General features: G+C 35.8%; 1 protein-coding gene across 5 annotated transcripts in view; it reads right to left on the bottom strand.

Annotated features, from left to right (window-relative positions):
- Positions 1–13,850, bottom strand: part of MKLN1 (muskelin 1) — a 163,897-nt gene that overhangs the window by 102,141 nt on the left and 47,906 nt on the right. For all 5 annotated transcript variants that reach the window (XM_023207840.1, XM_023207837.1, XM_023207841.1 and 2 more), the window contains 2 exons: positions 8,585–8,727; positions 6,912–7,000 (listed from right to left, as the gene is read on the bottom strand). In XM_023207840.1, the coding sequence (XP_023063608.1) occupies positions 6,912–7,000; positions 8,585–8,727 (232 nt within the window). The remainder of the gene's footprint in view (positions 1–6,911; positions 7,001–8,584; positions 8,728–13,850) is intronic.

Here is a 13,850-nt window from a genome sequence, read left to right as displayed (position 1 = left end):
AACAGTTTTCTAGCCTTTTAATAATAGCAACATTGCACTAATGGCACAAAAGCAATGGTGTGTAAAACTTCTGGCACCTTGGTACCAAACTAATGGCACCAAACAGTACTAGTAGTGCTCAGTAAGTACAAATTGCACTGTACTCCTCACCACCATAAACTGGCAATAAAAATAAATAAATAAATAAATAAATAAATAAATAAATAAATAAATAAATATAAAATAAAATAAAATTTTGCCGATGGCATAGAAAATTTTATTAAACTCCCATCATTAAGTACACATCTTTTTAATATCCTGTGTGACAAAATAAGAATTGCATATAAAGCATTTTTGTTGTATACCAAAGCACAATGGTTATCTCAAGGAAAGGACCTGTACAATTATTCAAGTTGTTAGTTTAAAAACCAATTTATTTTTCATGGGTTGCCATTTTATTCTTGAAAGAAAAACAGACAACCTATGATTATTTAGATTTGGGTATTTGCCAAACATTTACATGTCATTTCAAGGAAAATAATTAATGATATTTGCTGTCAAGGATAAAAACTAAGCTTTCAAGAGAAAAATTAGAATTTTGGAAGCTAAGTACCCACCACTATGAGACTAACTGATTCCCAACGCTTAGATGTTTTTAAATGAGATTACTTGTGATATTAATAAATATGATTTTTAAAATATTATATAATGAAGTGTTTCAACATTTGGGAGATCTGTATCATTCAGGTTATTTTCTAAATAACCAATGAATGTTACAAAATCACACCTGGGTAAAAAGTCCAAGATAGACCAGTGAATTTTAATGTAGCAATAGATTCACTGATGCAGTTTCAGAATCAATAATGCAACTATCTTTAAGAAACTAACACTTGTAGAGTTTTGATGAAGCATCAAAATAGAATATCCAGAATAGCTGATACCAGGCTTAATGATTTCCAATATCCGACTGAATAAGGAAGACATATGGGGTACAATACTTTTACGTATTTTTGTCATCTGAAACAGAGGTCCCAAACCCCCAGGCCCAAACCTGTACAGGTCCATGGCCTGTTAGTAACCCGGCCGCACGGCAGGAGGTGAGCAACGGATGAGGGAGCATTACCGCCTGGGCTCTGCCTCCTGTCAGATCAATATTGGCATCAGATTCTCAAAGGAGTGCAAATTCTACTGTGAACTGCACATGCAAGGGATCTAGGTTGCACACTCCTTATGAGAATTGAATGCTTGATGATCTGAGGTGGAAAAGTTTCATCCCAAAACCATCTCTCTGCCACACCCTGCCCCTACTTCTGGATCCGTAGAAAATTGTCTTCCACAAAACTGGTTGCTGGTGTTAAAAAAGTTGGGTACCACTGATATAAAGGAAGCTGACACAGGCAGTAGCAACCAGTCATGAGAATGTATGAAGTACTCCTGGGATATTTAATATGCCTTTGTTTATGTATTTCAAAAAGTTTTTTTTTAATAACAAATATTAAATTATCATTATTGTTTTAGTGTTTATTTCTTTATGCAGCAGTGTCATTTAAAAGTTTATCTACTAAATCACATAGCAATAACCATCAAGTAGTATAAGAGTTAGAATAAAATATGATTCTAAACTCAAAAAGCACAAGAATATAGTCTATATATGTCACCAGACATATAATATTAGAGATTTCCAGGTCCAAGTCTCATTAAGAATTCATTTATTGGTCCTGGTGCAGTGGCTCGCGTCTGTAATCCCAACACTTTGGGAGGCGGAAGCAAGAGGATCACTTGAGCCCAGGAGTTCAAGACCATCCTGGAAACATAGTGAGACCCTATCTCTACAAAAAAAATTAAAAATCAGCTGGGCATGATAGTATGCGCCTGTAGTCCTGGCTACTTGGGAGGCCAGATGGAAGGATCACTTGAGCCCAGGAGTTCAGTGTTACAGTGAGCTATGACCACACTACTAAATTCTAGCCTGGGTAACAGAGAAAGACACTGTCTCTTAAAAAACAAAACAAAACAAAACAAAAACCTTTTAAAACACTTGCAGTGAAACTTATTCTGTTACCCAATGGTCCAATAGAAATATTTCTAGAATAAAATTAGTTATAATTTTTAATACCTTTAAAGAATACCTTTAGAGGAAGGAGGTAAATCATGAAGTTATCTCACCAAAGGGCATCATATATTACAGATGAATAAATAATATAATTAATTTTCATGACTAAAAGGGAATGTAAAAAATGAGCAGAATGATGTCCACTCACTTCAAATGCCAGTGATTTTTGATAGCATTAACAATACTAATAATGCATATAGAATACTGTAAGAAATCTAAAAGTGAATTAAAGCTCCAGGCACATGTTTTTGTTCCCTAATAAAAGATGCCTCCCTCATCAAATAAAAGAACTAGAAACTCCTAATACATATCCCAAGGCTAGCAGTTTGTATTCTAGGATTCAGCCACCAGTTTTCCCCACAGGACAATCAGACATGAATATAATCAACATCCCTGTGTGTCGCCTTTTTTCATAAAAAGGCCAGCCTGGGCAAGACAGCAAGACTCAGTTTCTACAAAAAAATTGTTTTTAAAATTAGCCAGGTGTGGTGGTGTGCTACTAGGGAGGCTGAGATGGGAACATGGCTTAAGCCCAGGAGCTGGAGGTTGCAGTGAGCTCTAATTGTGCCACCTGAGCAACACAGCAAGACCCTGCCACTGCTCACACCCGTAATCCCAGCACTTTGGGAGGCCAAGGCAGGTGGATCACCTCAGGTCGGGAGTTCAAGACCTGTCTGACCAACATGGAGAAACTCTGTCTCTACTAAAAATACAAAATTAGCCTGGCATTGTGGTGCATGCCTGTAATTCTGGCTACTCGGGAGGCTGAGGCAGGAGAACTGCTTGAACATGGGAGGCAGTAGGTTGCCATGAGCCGAGATCGTGCCACTGCACTCCAGCCTAGACAACCAGAGCGAAACTCCATCCCAAAAAAAAAAAAAAAAAAAGAGGTTCCGAGAGATCCTAAAAATTCAAGATTAACTATTCTGAAATAGTGCATCTACTATTCTACTACAGATTTAATGACATAAGTATACTTAGCACAGTAACTGGCACATACTAAGTGTTCAATAATTGTTAGCTGTTATCTATTATTATTATATTAATTTTCCTCTTAACAGTACACTTCTAAAATGTCACTTTTCCACATGCTCTCCTAAAGGGCTTCCTGGACTTAATACTCAGACTTCATGCTCAGAATTCACACTACATCCAGCCAGAGCAAAAGCCACTCTCTGAAGTCTCCACAATCATCCAGGCTGCAGCTGACTCCTTTACAAAAATCTACATCTCTCCATTTACCAAAAACCAAGACTCTCCCTGAATCCTTCCAAGACCCTGTACCTCCTTTTGCCCTCACCTACCCCTGATTTCTTTATACAGCTGTTATTGTGACTATGAATCAGAATGTAAACCCTTCGAGCCATCTGTAACCAATACCCTCATCCCACTCCACTTTATGTTTACTTTCCTCTGATCTAGTCTCCTGCTGAGGTTTCCCTTCCCGAACTTTAACTTGCCCTCTGGAATCCAGTCTCCCAATTAATAACTCACCTCTGTTACTAAATTTTCCTTTTACCTCTAGGTCTTATCTAAAACCAAGCTTCTTTCTAAAGCCAACTCTCCTTCTACACTAATTCCCATCAAAGTCCCTAAAATACTACATGTTAGAAGGCATGTAAACACAAGCTTTAAAAATATAAGTATAAAAATGCACAAAAGAGATATCCAAAATGAAATCATTTCTTCCATAAATGCACTCTTAAATTAAAACCACAGATCCACAAACTAGAACAAAACTCAAGAAAATATCCAATACAGCTACCTATCCTACCATTAGACAGAAAAAGCATTAATATCCTCATTTTATACAAAAGGTAACTTAAGAAAGTAAAATTTACCTGAAGGAAGGCAGTCCAATGATATCAGTTCAGCTTTGCTGGTACTCTGAATTACCCACAACAGATCTTAAAACTTAACCCCTGCCACACAGCAGAAATGTGGGCTATTTTCCTTGTTAACAATTTATGACCAAACTTACTTCAATTTGCATTAAGCAAAACTTAAATGAATAAGCTATATTCATTATAAATGAAAATTATTATAGTTACATATCAATAAACAACTTAGAGACGATCTGCCATTGTGTTAGCCTTGCTTCTGTTCTCCATTACTGTGAATAATTGAAGGCTGACTAAATTTAGAAATTGTGCCGTGTAGGCATTAACTTGTTTTTTAAATACAGCAAGATCTTTCAAACATGTCACTATAGAACACAGATGTAAAATACTCAAAAGCTTTTTTTCTTTTAAGTCAAATTCTAACAATTTACCTGAACCAAATAAATGTCTGTGCTAAATTACCACCGAGAGAGCTATATATCATTCAAGTCGTCTACTGGAATAACTTTTGAAGAAAACATGACAAACTAAAACTACTGACCTAACATATGGCCTTTTAGTTCCATATTTTCCTTATATTACTTAAAACAAAAAGTTCTTTTTTTTTTTTTTTTGAGGCAGAGTCTTGCTGTCTCACCCAGGCTAGAGTGCAGTGGCATGATCTCGGCTCACTGCAAACTCCGCCTCCCAGGTTCAAGCAATTTTCCTGCCTCAGCCTCCCGAGTAGCTGGGATTCCAGGCGCCGACCAGCGCGCCCAGCTAAGTTTTGTATTTTTTAGTAGAGACGGGGTTTCACCATCTTGGCCAGGCTGGTCTTGAACTCCTGACCTCATGATCCACCCGCCTCGGCCTCCCAAAGTGCTGGGATGAGCCACCGTGCCCGGCCTACCAAAAGTTCTTAAAAGTATGTTGGGAAAGGGCTGGGAAGCAGATACTGCTGACTGGTATTAACATCTTTTAGAGAAAAGTAAGACATACTAAGTTATCCATATATTAATTCTAAATAGAAAATGGGCTAATAAGTGTCTACTATTATTTGGAAAGCTCCAATTAACATTTTGCCTAATACCATAAAACTAACCCTAGATCAAGTAAAAGACATCATTATGCCCTATAATTAAAAAGGTGATAGGAGAAATGGGTGGCTGTTGGTGAAAGGGTAAAAAGTTTCAGTCAAACAGAAAGAGTAAGTTCTACTGTAGAACTTATCTACTGTTCTACATCTAGAATGAGATCTACTGTACAGCATGGTGACTATAGTAATAACAACTGAAAATTGCTCAGAGAGTAGATCTTAAATGTTCTCACCACAAAAAAATCTTAAGTATGTAAGGCGAGGGATATGTTAATTAGCTTGATTTAATAATTCACAATGTATTCATATGTCAAAACATCACATTGTAAACCATAAATATACATATAATTATTTGTCAATTATATCTTAGTAAAGCTGGGGGGAAATTTTTTAGGTGTACATATTCAAATACTCAGCAAAAAAGAAAAGAAAGGAGAAAAAAGGCTGACAGAGCTAGAAAAGGTGCACATTTCCACTGCTTGTATACTTGAAATATAAAATCATAAAATTGTTAAAGCTATGCAAAGGTCTTTAGGAACTGGTAAGTCTAAATAATGATGAAAACATTACTCAGTATAAAAGAAGGAAATAACCGAAAGTTAAATTTATTTTTAAAATTTGCTTGCTCATAAATTCTTATAAGAAAATAGAATATAGGTTTTTATTTATATTTATTATAACAGAAATTATAATACTACTAAGTGACATATTAGAATCCAATTGTTCCAAAAACAGTTTCTGTATATAAGCAGTCTTTCTTAAGACCTCAAATATTCTTTTGCCCAACAGAACTATCTGAATCACAAAACAAAACGGCAGTAACTCTTGATAGATTGGCAAACAATGACTATGTTTGTTCCAAAAGAGTAATTATTCTCCCAAATCAAAATGTGGAATCTGGCTTTTATTATTATTCTTCAAAGTATCTAATTCACTTTAATCCCCATATTAATATAATATTCTCAAAAGTATGCAACATGGTTATAAATTAGAAGATTTGTTTTTTTGAGATGGAGTCTCGCTCTGTCTCCCAGGCTGGAGGGCAGTGGCGTGATCTCAGCTCACTGGGAGCTCTGCCTAATGGGTTCACGCCATTCTCCCGCCTCAGCTCCCCGAGTAGCTGGGACTACAGGCGCCCATGCCCGGCTAATTTTTTTTTTATATTTTTAGTAGAGATGGGGTTTCACCGTGTTAGCCAGGATTTAAGTCCTCAACTTCCCTACCTTCTAAATAATAAATCCTAAAGGAAACAAAATCACCTGAAAAATACTCATTTTGAGGATGCATTACAAATACTTTCTTAAGCTAAAATACTTGCTAAAGAAATACATGCCTTAAGGTAATATTTTTCAAACAGTGATTTATAACCTATTGATGGGTTATTAAATAAATTTAATGGGTCTGACCAGCATTTAACTAAAAAAATAAAATAAAATAAAATAAAAGAACATAACAGATAATAACCATAACATACTGCCTTAAGGATTTTATCAGTATTTGGTTTTAGAATACTATTGTTTTAGTATAAGTGATAAACCTTCCATAAAATTAAGGCAATTAAATCACTAGATCCCATAAAATCTTAGAAAACTTTCAAATGAGAAAACATATGGAAAAGATTCCACTTGAAATAACTGACATTTAGTAATGAATTTATAAAAAGCAGAAGTCAGCAAACTTCTCCTATAAAGGGCCAAAGAGTAAATTTAGGGGGCTCTGTGGGCTATGTGGTTCTGTAGCACAAAAGCAGACACAGACAATATGTAAACAAACCAGTGTAGCAATGTTCCCATAAAACTGTATTTAAAAAAACGAGAGGCCTGCAGGATTTGGTCTATGGGCTATAGTTTGCTGACTAATGATACCAAGAATTTGTTTCTATTCCCAAATGCTAAAATCTTACCTATTTTAATGAATCGACAAGGGAACATCTGTTCGTCAATTTTATGCTTCAAGGTGAATGTTTCTTTGTTATAATCATTCTTTAAGCCACTGTGGAAAAAAAAGTAAGGCTGTTAAATCTGACTTCATAATTTAGTAAATACACTAGAACACAAACTAATGCACACTCAGGTTTTAAGTTCAAACTAATGCTCAAAATATTATGACTAAGACAATATAAACAAGTAGTGGAACATGGGCATATAGGTCAAAACTAGCACATTCAAATCAACAGCATTATAACTGGATTCTCTTAATTATATGAGGATTAATGAAAAATGTTCAGTATTATAAAGAATATAGCTACAGTGCTTCAAAATGTATGACAGGGCCTAGTGTCCTGAATGGATAACTGAATATAACAAAATTTTCAAATGGTAACAAGGAAATTAAAAAACAATTCACAGTCAAATCCAACAACTTAAACAAAACCACATATTAGAATTCACCAAAGAATTCAGTTATTTAATTCTCAGACGCCAATGTTTCCTTTATAGTTCAACAAATTTTCAAAGCCAGCCTTACTCTGTTTAATAGCATCTGCTTTATCCTAAATAAAAATAAATGCATATCACCTCTCTACTTAAACATCTAGGACTGACATAAGGATTTATGGGAAAGTCACTCACCCTCAGGTTGCTATTGTATTTCCTAACTCTCATGACTGAAATAAAATACAGTATAGAGTATTTGCTTATATAAAATATTATGTTAATGGGCCATACCATATCACAAATACATTCTTTTTTTTTTTTTTTGAGACAGAGTCTTGCTGTATTGCCCCGGCTGGAGTGCAGCAGCATGATCTCGGCTCACTGCAACCTCCGACTCCCAGGTTCAAGCGATTCTCCTGCCACAGCCTCCCAAGTAGATGGGACTACAGTTGCCCACTACCATGCCCAGCTAATTTTTGTATTTTTATTAGAGACAGGGTTTCACTGTGTTGGCCAGGCTGGTCTTGAACTCCTGACCTTGTGATCCGCCTGCCTCGGCCTCCCAAAGTACTGGGATTACAGGCGTGAGCCACTGTGCCCAGCCATCACAAATATATTCTGAATTTCCATGGTTTCATTCGTCCATTCTATTAGCTATCTGATTTTTCATTTGCTGGGCAGCAAATTAACACATTCATTCCTGGTTGTCTAATATTATTAAAACTCAAATTTACTGAGCTCCTTCCAAGTGACAGGCATGCATCTTTCAATTTATAAAACATTCCTCTTTTTAGTCTCCAACTTACAGTAAACCACTGCTTCTGGATTAAGGCAATTAATCTTAGCATTTTGGATAGAGCCTGTATTTTTTTATAGCAAAGATTATAGCAAAAAATTTTATTAAAGCTGAAAATATTTCTGAAGTCATTAACAGCTCAAAAATACAATTAAAAAAGGGAGAAACAAAAAAGTTTGATTCTTCTTTGGTAAAAATATTAACTAGGGTCTGTTGGTTTAAAAAAAGAAAGAAAGAAAGAAAGCTAACTCAACCCACAGTATTAAACTAAGGCATTAGGAATAGAAGAGAAGGAATACTCTTTTCTCCTTTGAAAGAAAAACCAAACCATGCAGATTAGCTACAAAGAGACTAAGACTACATTTTGTTTAGAAGACAGCTCTCTTCCCCATAACCATAACTCACCTGGACAACAGCTCTGTCATATTCTCTTCATTCATGCCACCAAAGACTTTAAATTTCTTCAAATTGCAAACATGAGTTTTCTCATATTTTCCAAATGTGATATTCTGAACTATAGCAGGCCTTTCGAGCTTTAGAATCAAGTACTAAAAACAGAAACAACCAAATTTTATCCTCTTTTGTTTAAAACAAATGTTAGACAACTTTAAAACTATTGCCAGTTAACAGGAGAATGTATAAGGTTCATCCTTGTCCATCCTGTACTAGCAGATTTTTTTTTAAAGTTACTGAATAGTACATAACAGCCTTTTAAAGGTTATCCCACCAGAACCACTTTTCACTCCAGTAGATCTCAAAAACTACATTATCCCCAACACTGCAGGTGAAGGGGGAAAAAAAGAACTAGTGAGATAACTTCTAATCAAAGAATGGTATTCAATAAAAGATATAACCAGACTATGCAAAACCAAATAAAACAAGATTAGAATATAAAAATAGCAATTACATATTCCTATGGACTCTACTTCAATAACTAAATCAATGTTTGAAAGCAGCACTAAAATTTTTAGATCTAGAAGCAAACAAAGATTTACTAATCAACCCTGCCAAGTTTACGAATTTAAAACCCACATCTACTCTAGATATGTCTAATGTAGCTCGTTTTCCTACTGCACATTGGATAAAATGGGATCAATCAAATAGAGAACAATTTACATCACGCAGATAGTTCTCTATTATAAAAATTAAGAGGAAAATCACCACTGCTTGAACACATGCTGGAAAAGCTATTCAGAAAAACAATTCAGATGTTTTGTTGGAGAGATGTCATGCTTCACGATATTGGATGATAAAGGTGGTAAGAATAAACTTGCTGGTCCTGCTGCCTCTTATCACACACAAAAATTAACTCAAAATGGATAAAAACTGATCCAACATCAATCCTTTAGGACTGAAGATCTGGCCGGGTGCGGTGGCTCACACCTGTAATCCCAGCACTTTGGGAGGCCAAGGGGGGGGGGGTGGATCACAAGATCAGGGGTTCAAGACCAGCCTGGCCAACGTGGTGAAACCCTGTCTCTACTAAAAATACAAAAATTAGCTGGGCATGGTAGCAGGTGACTATAATCCCAGCTACTCCGGAGGCTGAGGCAGGAGAATTGCTTGAACTGCAGAGGCGGAGGTTGCCGTGAGCCAAGATCACGCCACTTCACTCCAGCTTGGGTGACAGAGCAAGACACCAGCTCGGAAAAAAAGAAAAAAGAAAAAAAAAAAAAAAAAAGACTGAAGACCTAAACATAAAAGCTAAAAATTTAAACATCTTAGACAAAAACTACAGGCAAATCTTCATGACTTTGGATTTGGCAATGGATTCTTAGATAGGACAGCAAAAGTACAAATAAAATAAAATAAATTGGATTTCATCAAAACTAAAACTTTAGTATCAAAGGATACTATCAAGAAAGTAAAAAGACACCCTATAGAATGGGAGAAAATATTTGCAAATCATGTATCTGATAAGAGTCTGGTATCTGGAATATATTAAAAATGCCCTTACAATTTAACAACAAAAAGACAAACAACCCAACTTAAAAATAGATAAAGGACCTGAATAGCCCTTTCTCCCCAAAGTAAACAAATGGCCAACAGACACATGAAAAGATGCTTAACATCATAAGTCACCAGGAAAATGTAAATCAAAACCACAAAATACTATTTCACATCCACTAGGATGGCAATAATAATAATAATTTAAAAATGCAAAACAATAAGTGTTGACAAAGATGTAAAGACATTGGAACTCTCATGCATTGCTGGAAGGAATGTAAAACGGTAGATATACTGTGGAAAATCATTTGGCAGTGCCTCAAAAAGTTAAACAGAATTACCACATGACCAAGAGCATCCACTCCTAGGTATAAACCCAAATGAAGTGGAAAAAAAAAGAAGGTATATACATTTGTACATGAATGTTCACAGGGGTACTGTTCACAATAGCCAAAAGGTGGAAGCAACCCAGATACAAAAGGTATCTGACTTACCCAGAACAAGTAAATGCATAGAGGCATAAAGTAGATTAGTGGTTGTGAAAAGCTGGGCTGAGATCAAAAGAGAGATACTCCTTACTGGGTATATGAAGTTTCTTTGTGGACAATGAAAATATTTTGGAACTAGATGGAGGTGATAGTTGCTCAATTCTGTAAATGCACTAAATGTCACTGAATTATACACTTTAAAATGGCTAACTTTATATTATGTGTGAATTTTACCTCAATAAAAAAAGAATTAAGTTGGTGGTGACAAGAATGGCAATGATAATAACCCCAATATTTTGTGAGCACTAACTGCTTATTTGGCACACTGCTAAGACTTTTACATGCAATAGCTCACTCACAGTAGTAGTGGGAGGAATATATGAACACAGGTTACTCTCTTCATCCTCATTTTACAGATGAAGAAATATAGTTACACAGTTAATAAATGACAGAGTTGAGATCAAAAATGATCTCTGGCTTACACTGTTGTGTAAGCCATCTGCCTCTGGCTTACACTGTTGGTTGGCTGACCCAACTTCCATTCCCACCCTAGTTCTTCCTAGATACCCTCCAGGCAAGGGTAGACACATGACAAAGATCAATGAGATGCAAGCAGCAGTTTGTAATGGGTTAATTTTTGCTTCCTGAAACAAATGCTACCTCCTCTTCTGCCTCTTTGCTATATGAACAGTTACAACTGCAACAATCACTGCAACCATGAAGAGAAATGGCCAAGAGAATCTCAAAGATAACAACCATTAGTGAGCCACTCAACTCTCATCAGCAGCAGCCTACCTCCAGTTTTACTTTTTCATTCACAGCCACTTTAATCTGCATAAATTCCAGCCATATTAACTGTACATATTTTAGTATATTTCTCCACAAGATACAGACTTAAAAAATATTCATGATACTGTTACATAACAGAAAAAAATAACAGTAGCTCCTTAATATAATGGTATCAAAAAATCCTGTCACTGTTCACAAATCCACAATTGTCTAATTAAAAAAAATGGTTTTTCTAGTTCGAAGTTCAAATAAGGCTCATGAATTATGATTGGTTAATACACCTCTTAAGTAACTTTTAATACACTGGTGTCTCTCAATTGCATTTTTCCCCCTTTAAATTTTTTGCTGAAGAAACTGGGTTGTTTGTCCTTAAGACTTTCCCACAGTCTGGATTTTGCTGACTACACCCCCTACCTCAATGTTTATTTTCTGTAAATTAGTAATTTAATCTTCTCTAGTTTTCTTACGTAGGGAACAACAACCAGAAAACCTATTTGTTTAATCCACTGTAACAGAACCTTCTGTTAGTTGAAGCTAAAAGCATTTCTACTGACTCACTGACCCCGGCTGACCAAAGCTTTAACCACTACTTTATAAGGACTGTTTACTTTTACATACCATTTACACTCTAAGTAGCTATTAAAACTTCTTTATTACATTGCCATAGGAAAATTGAAATTGATATTCTCTAGTCATTAACCTTCTTTATCCCTATTAAATTAATAGGTGTAGTAATGTGTCTTTTGGTAATATAAAGTTTCTTTAAGAATACAACTGCATACTGAACAGACGATATGGGTCTGTTCGCACTCTTTATCTCTGCATATTTAAGATAATATAGGTAGATATTCACATCTATCTTTTTTGTTAACTCACACTCCCTTCATCCCCGTATATCCCCCTTCCTCTCACTCTTCAGTCATCCTTTTGAGTCTTAGACATCACCTTTCCCTGACAATTCATTTAGCATAGCCTTGAAACTGTAATAGTAAAAATGGGCCTTTATACAAATTGTTGTACACTATCCATTATCCCATATACTAAATGCTAAAACCAAGGAAAAGCATCTGTTTGTACATATACAGTAGTATCAATAACCAAATATCGACAGAATTTTTGTTATTAAAAATAAAATAAAAATCTAGAATATCTAAAGTAAAACATAGTGGTCTGACTGAAGAACACTGCGGGTAAAATTTTAAACGTTTGAATCACATTTTAACTTTATCGGTAAGTTTTTCAACTTCCATTTCTGCCAACTCTTCCTTTTTCCTTCTCTTCTCTTTTCTTTTTTTTTTTTTTTTAAAAGACAGTATTTCACTCTGTTGCAAGGCTGGAGTGCAGTGGTGAGATAGGGTGTATTAGTTTCCCTGGGTTTCCATAACAAATTGTAACAAATCGATGGCTTAAAACAACATAAATTTATTTTCTCATAGTTCTGGAGGCCTGAAGTCTTAAATTATAGTGTCAGCAGTACCATGCTCCCTTAAAGGATCCCAGAAAGGATCCTTCTTTGCCTCTTCCAGTATCTGGTGGCTCTTGATTTTTTTTGGCTTGTGACAGCGTAACTCCTATCTCTGCCACCCATCTTCACATATCTTTCTTCCCTGTATCTGTGTCTTTTCTGTGTCTAGTAAGGTCACTTGTCGTTGGATTTACAGGCCACTCTAATCAAAGATGCTCTCGCCTCGAGATCCCTACCTTAATTACATTTACTAACACTTTATTCCAAATAAGGTTACATTCTGAGATGTCACATATCTTGGTAGGGGTGGGGGTGGGGGGAGAGACCATTCAATCTACTGCACAGAGCCAGCCAGGCAAAAAAAAAAAAAAAAAAAAAAAAAAAGCAGTGAATGCTTATGAAAATTAGCTCTAGGCACCGCTATTAAAATGTCAGTGTGGTCAGTCGCAGCCTAGTAGGCAGGGCAGAAAATGGTATGTGCTGAAAATGAAGAGGCAGGCAGTCACCAGATCATGCAGTTTGTGGAATTACATGGAGCTTGAATTATAAATGCAATGGGATCTACTAAGCACAACAAAAAGCTATGATCTGATTAACATTACACACACATATGCACACAATGTGCATTACAGAGAATGGATTAAAAGAACTGGCAGACCAGTTAGGATGCTGTCACAATAAACTCAGGAAAGAGTTGAGATGAAGGAGACTTGGACTAGAAGAATGCGGAGATGGACAAGAGTAGACAGTTTTGACACACATTTTGGAGAAATAATTGATGGGATTTGGTGACAGATTGCATGCAGGGAAAAAAGAGGAGGCATCAAGGATGATGACGTAGTTTCTGACTTGAATAACAGGGTAGCTGGTGATATCATTTACTTTGATGGGAAGAACTGGCAAAGAAACAGGAAGTACAAAAATGAGACTAGAAAAGTCCAGATTTTATATCTATGTATATCTGAGGTTATGTAATAAATCA

This window comes from Piliocolobus tephrosceles, chromosome 8, assembly GCF_002776525.5.
Source record: "Piliocolobus tephrosceles isolate RC106 chromosome 8, ASM277652v3, whole genome shotgun sequence".
NCBI classification, from domain to species: domain Eukaryota; kingdom Metazoa; phylum Chordata; class Mammalia; order Primates; family Cercopithecidae; genus Piliocolobus; species Piliocolobus tephrosceles.
This window is presented reverse-complemented; position numbering and strand designations above follow the sequence as displayed.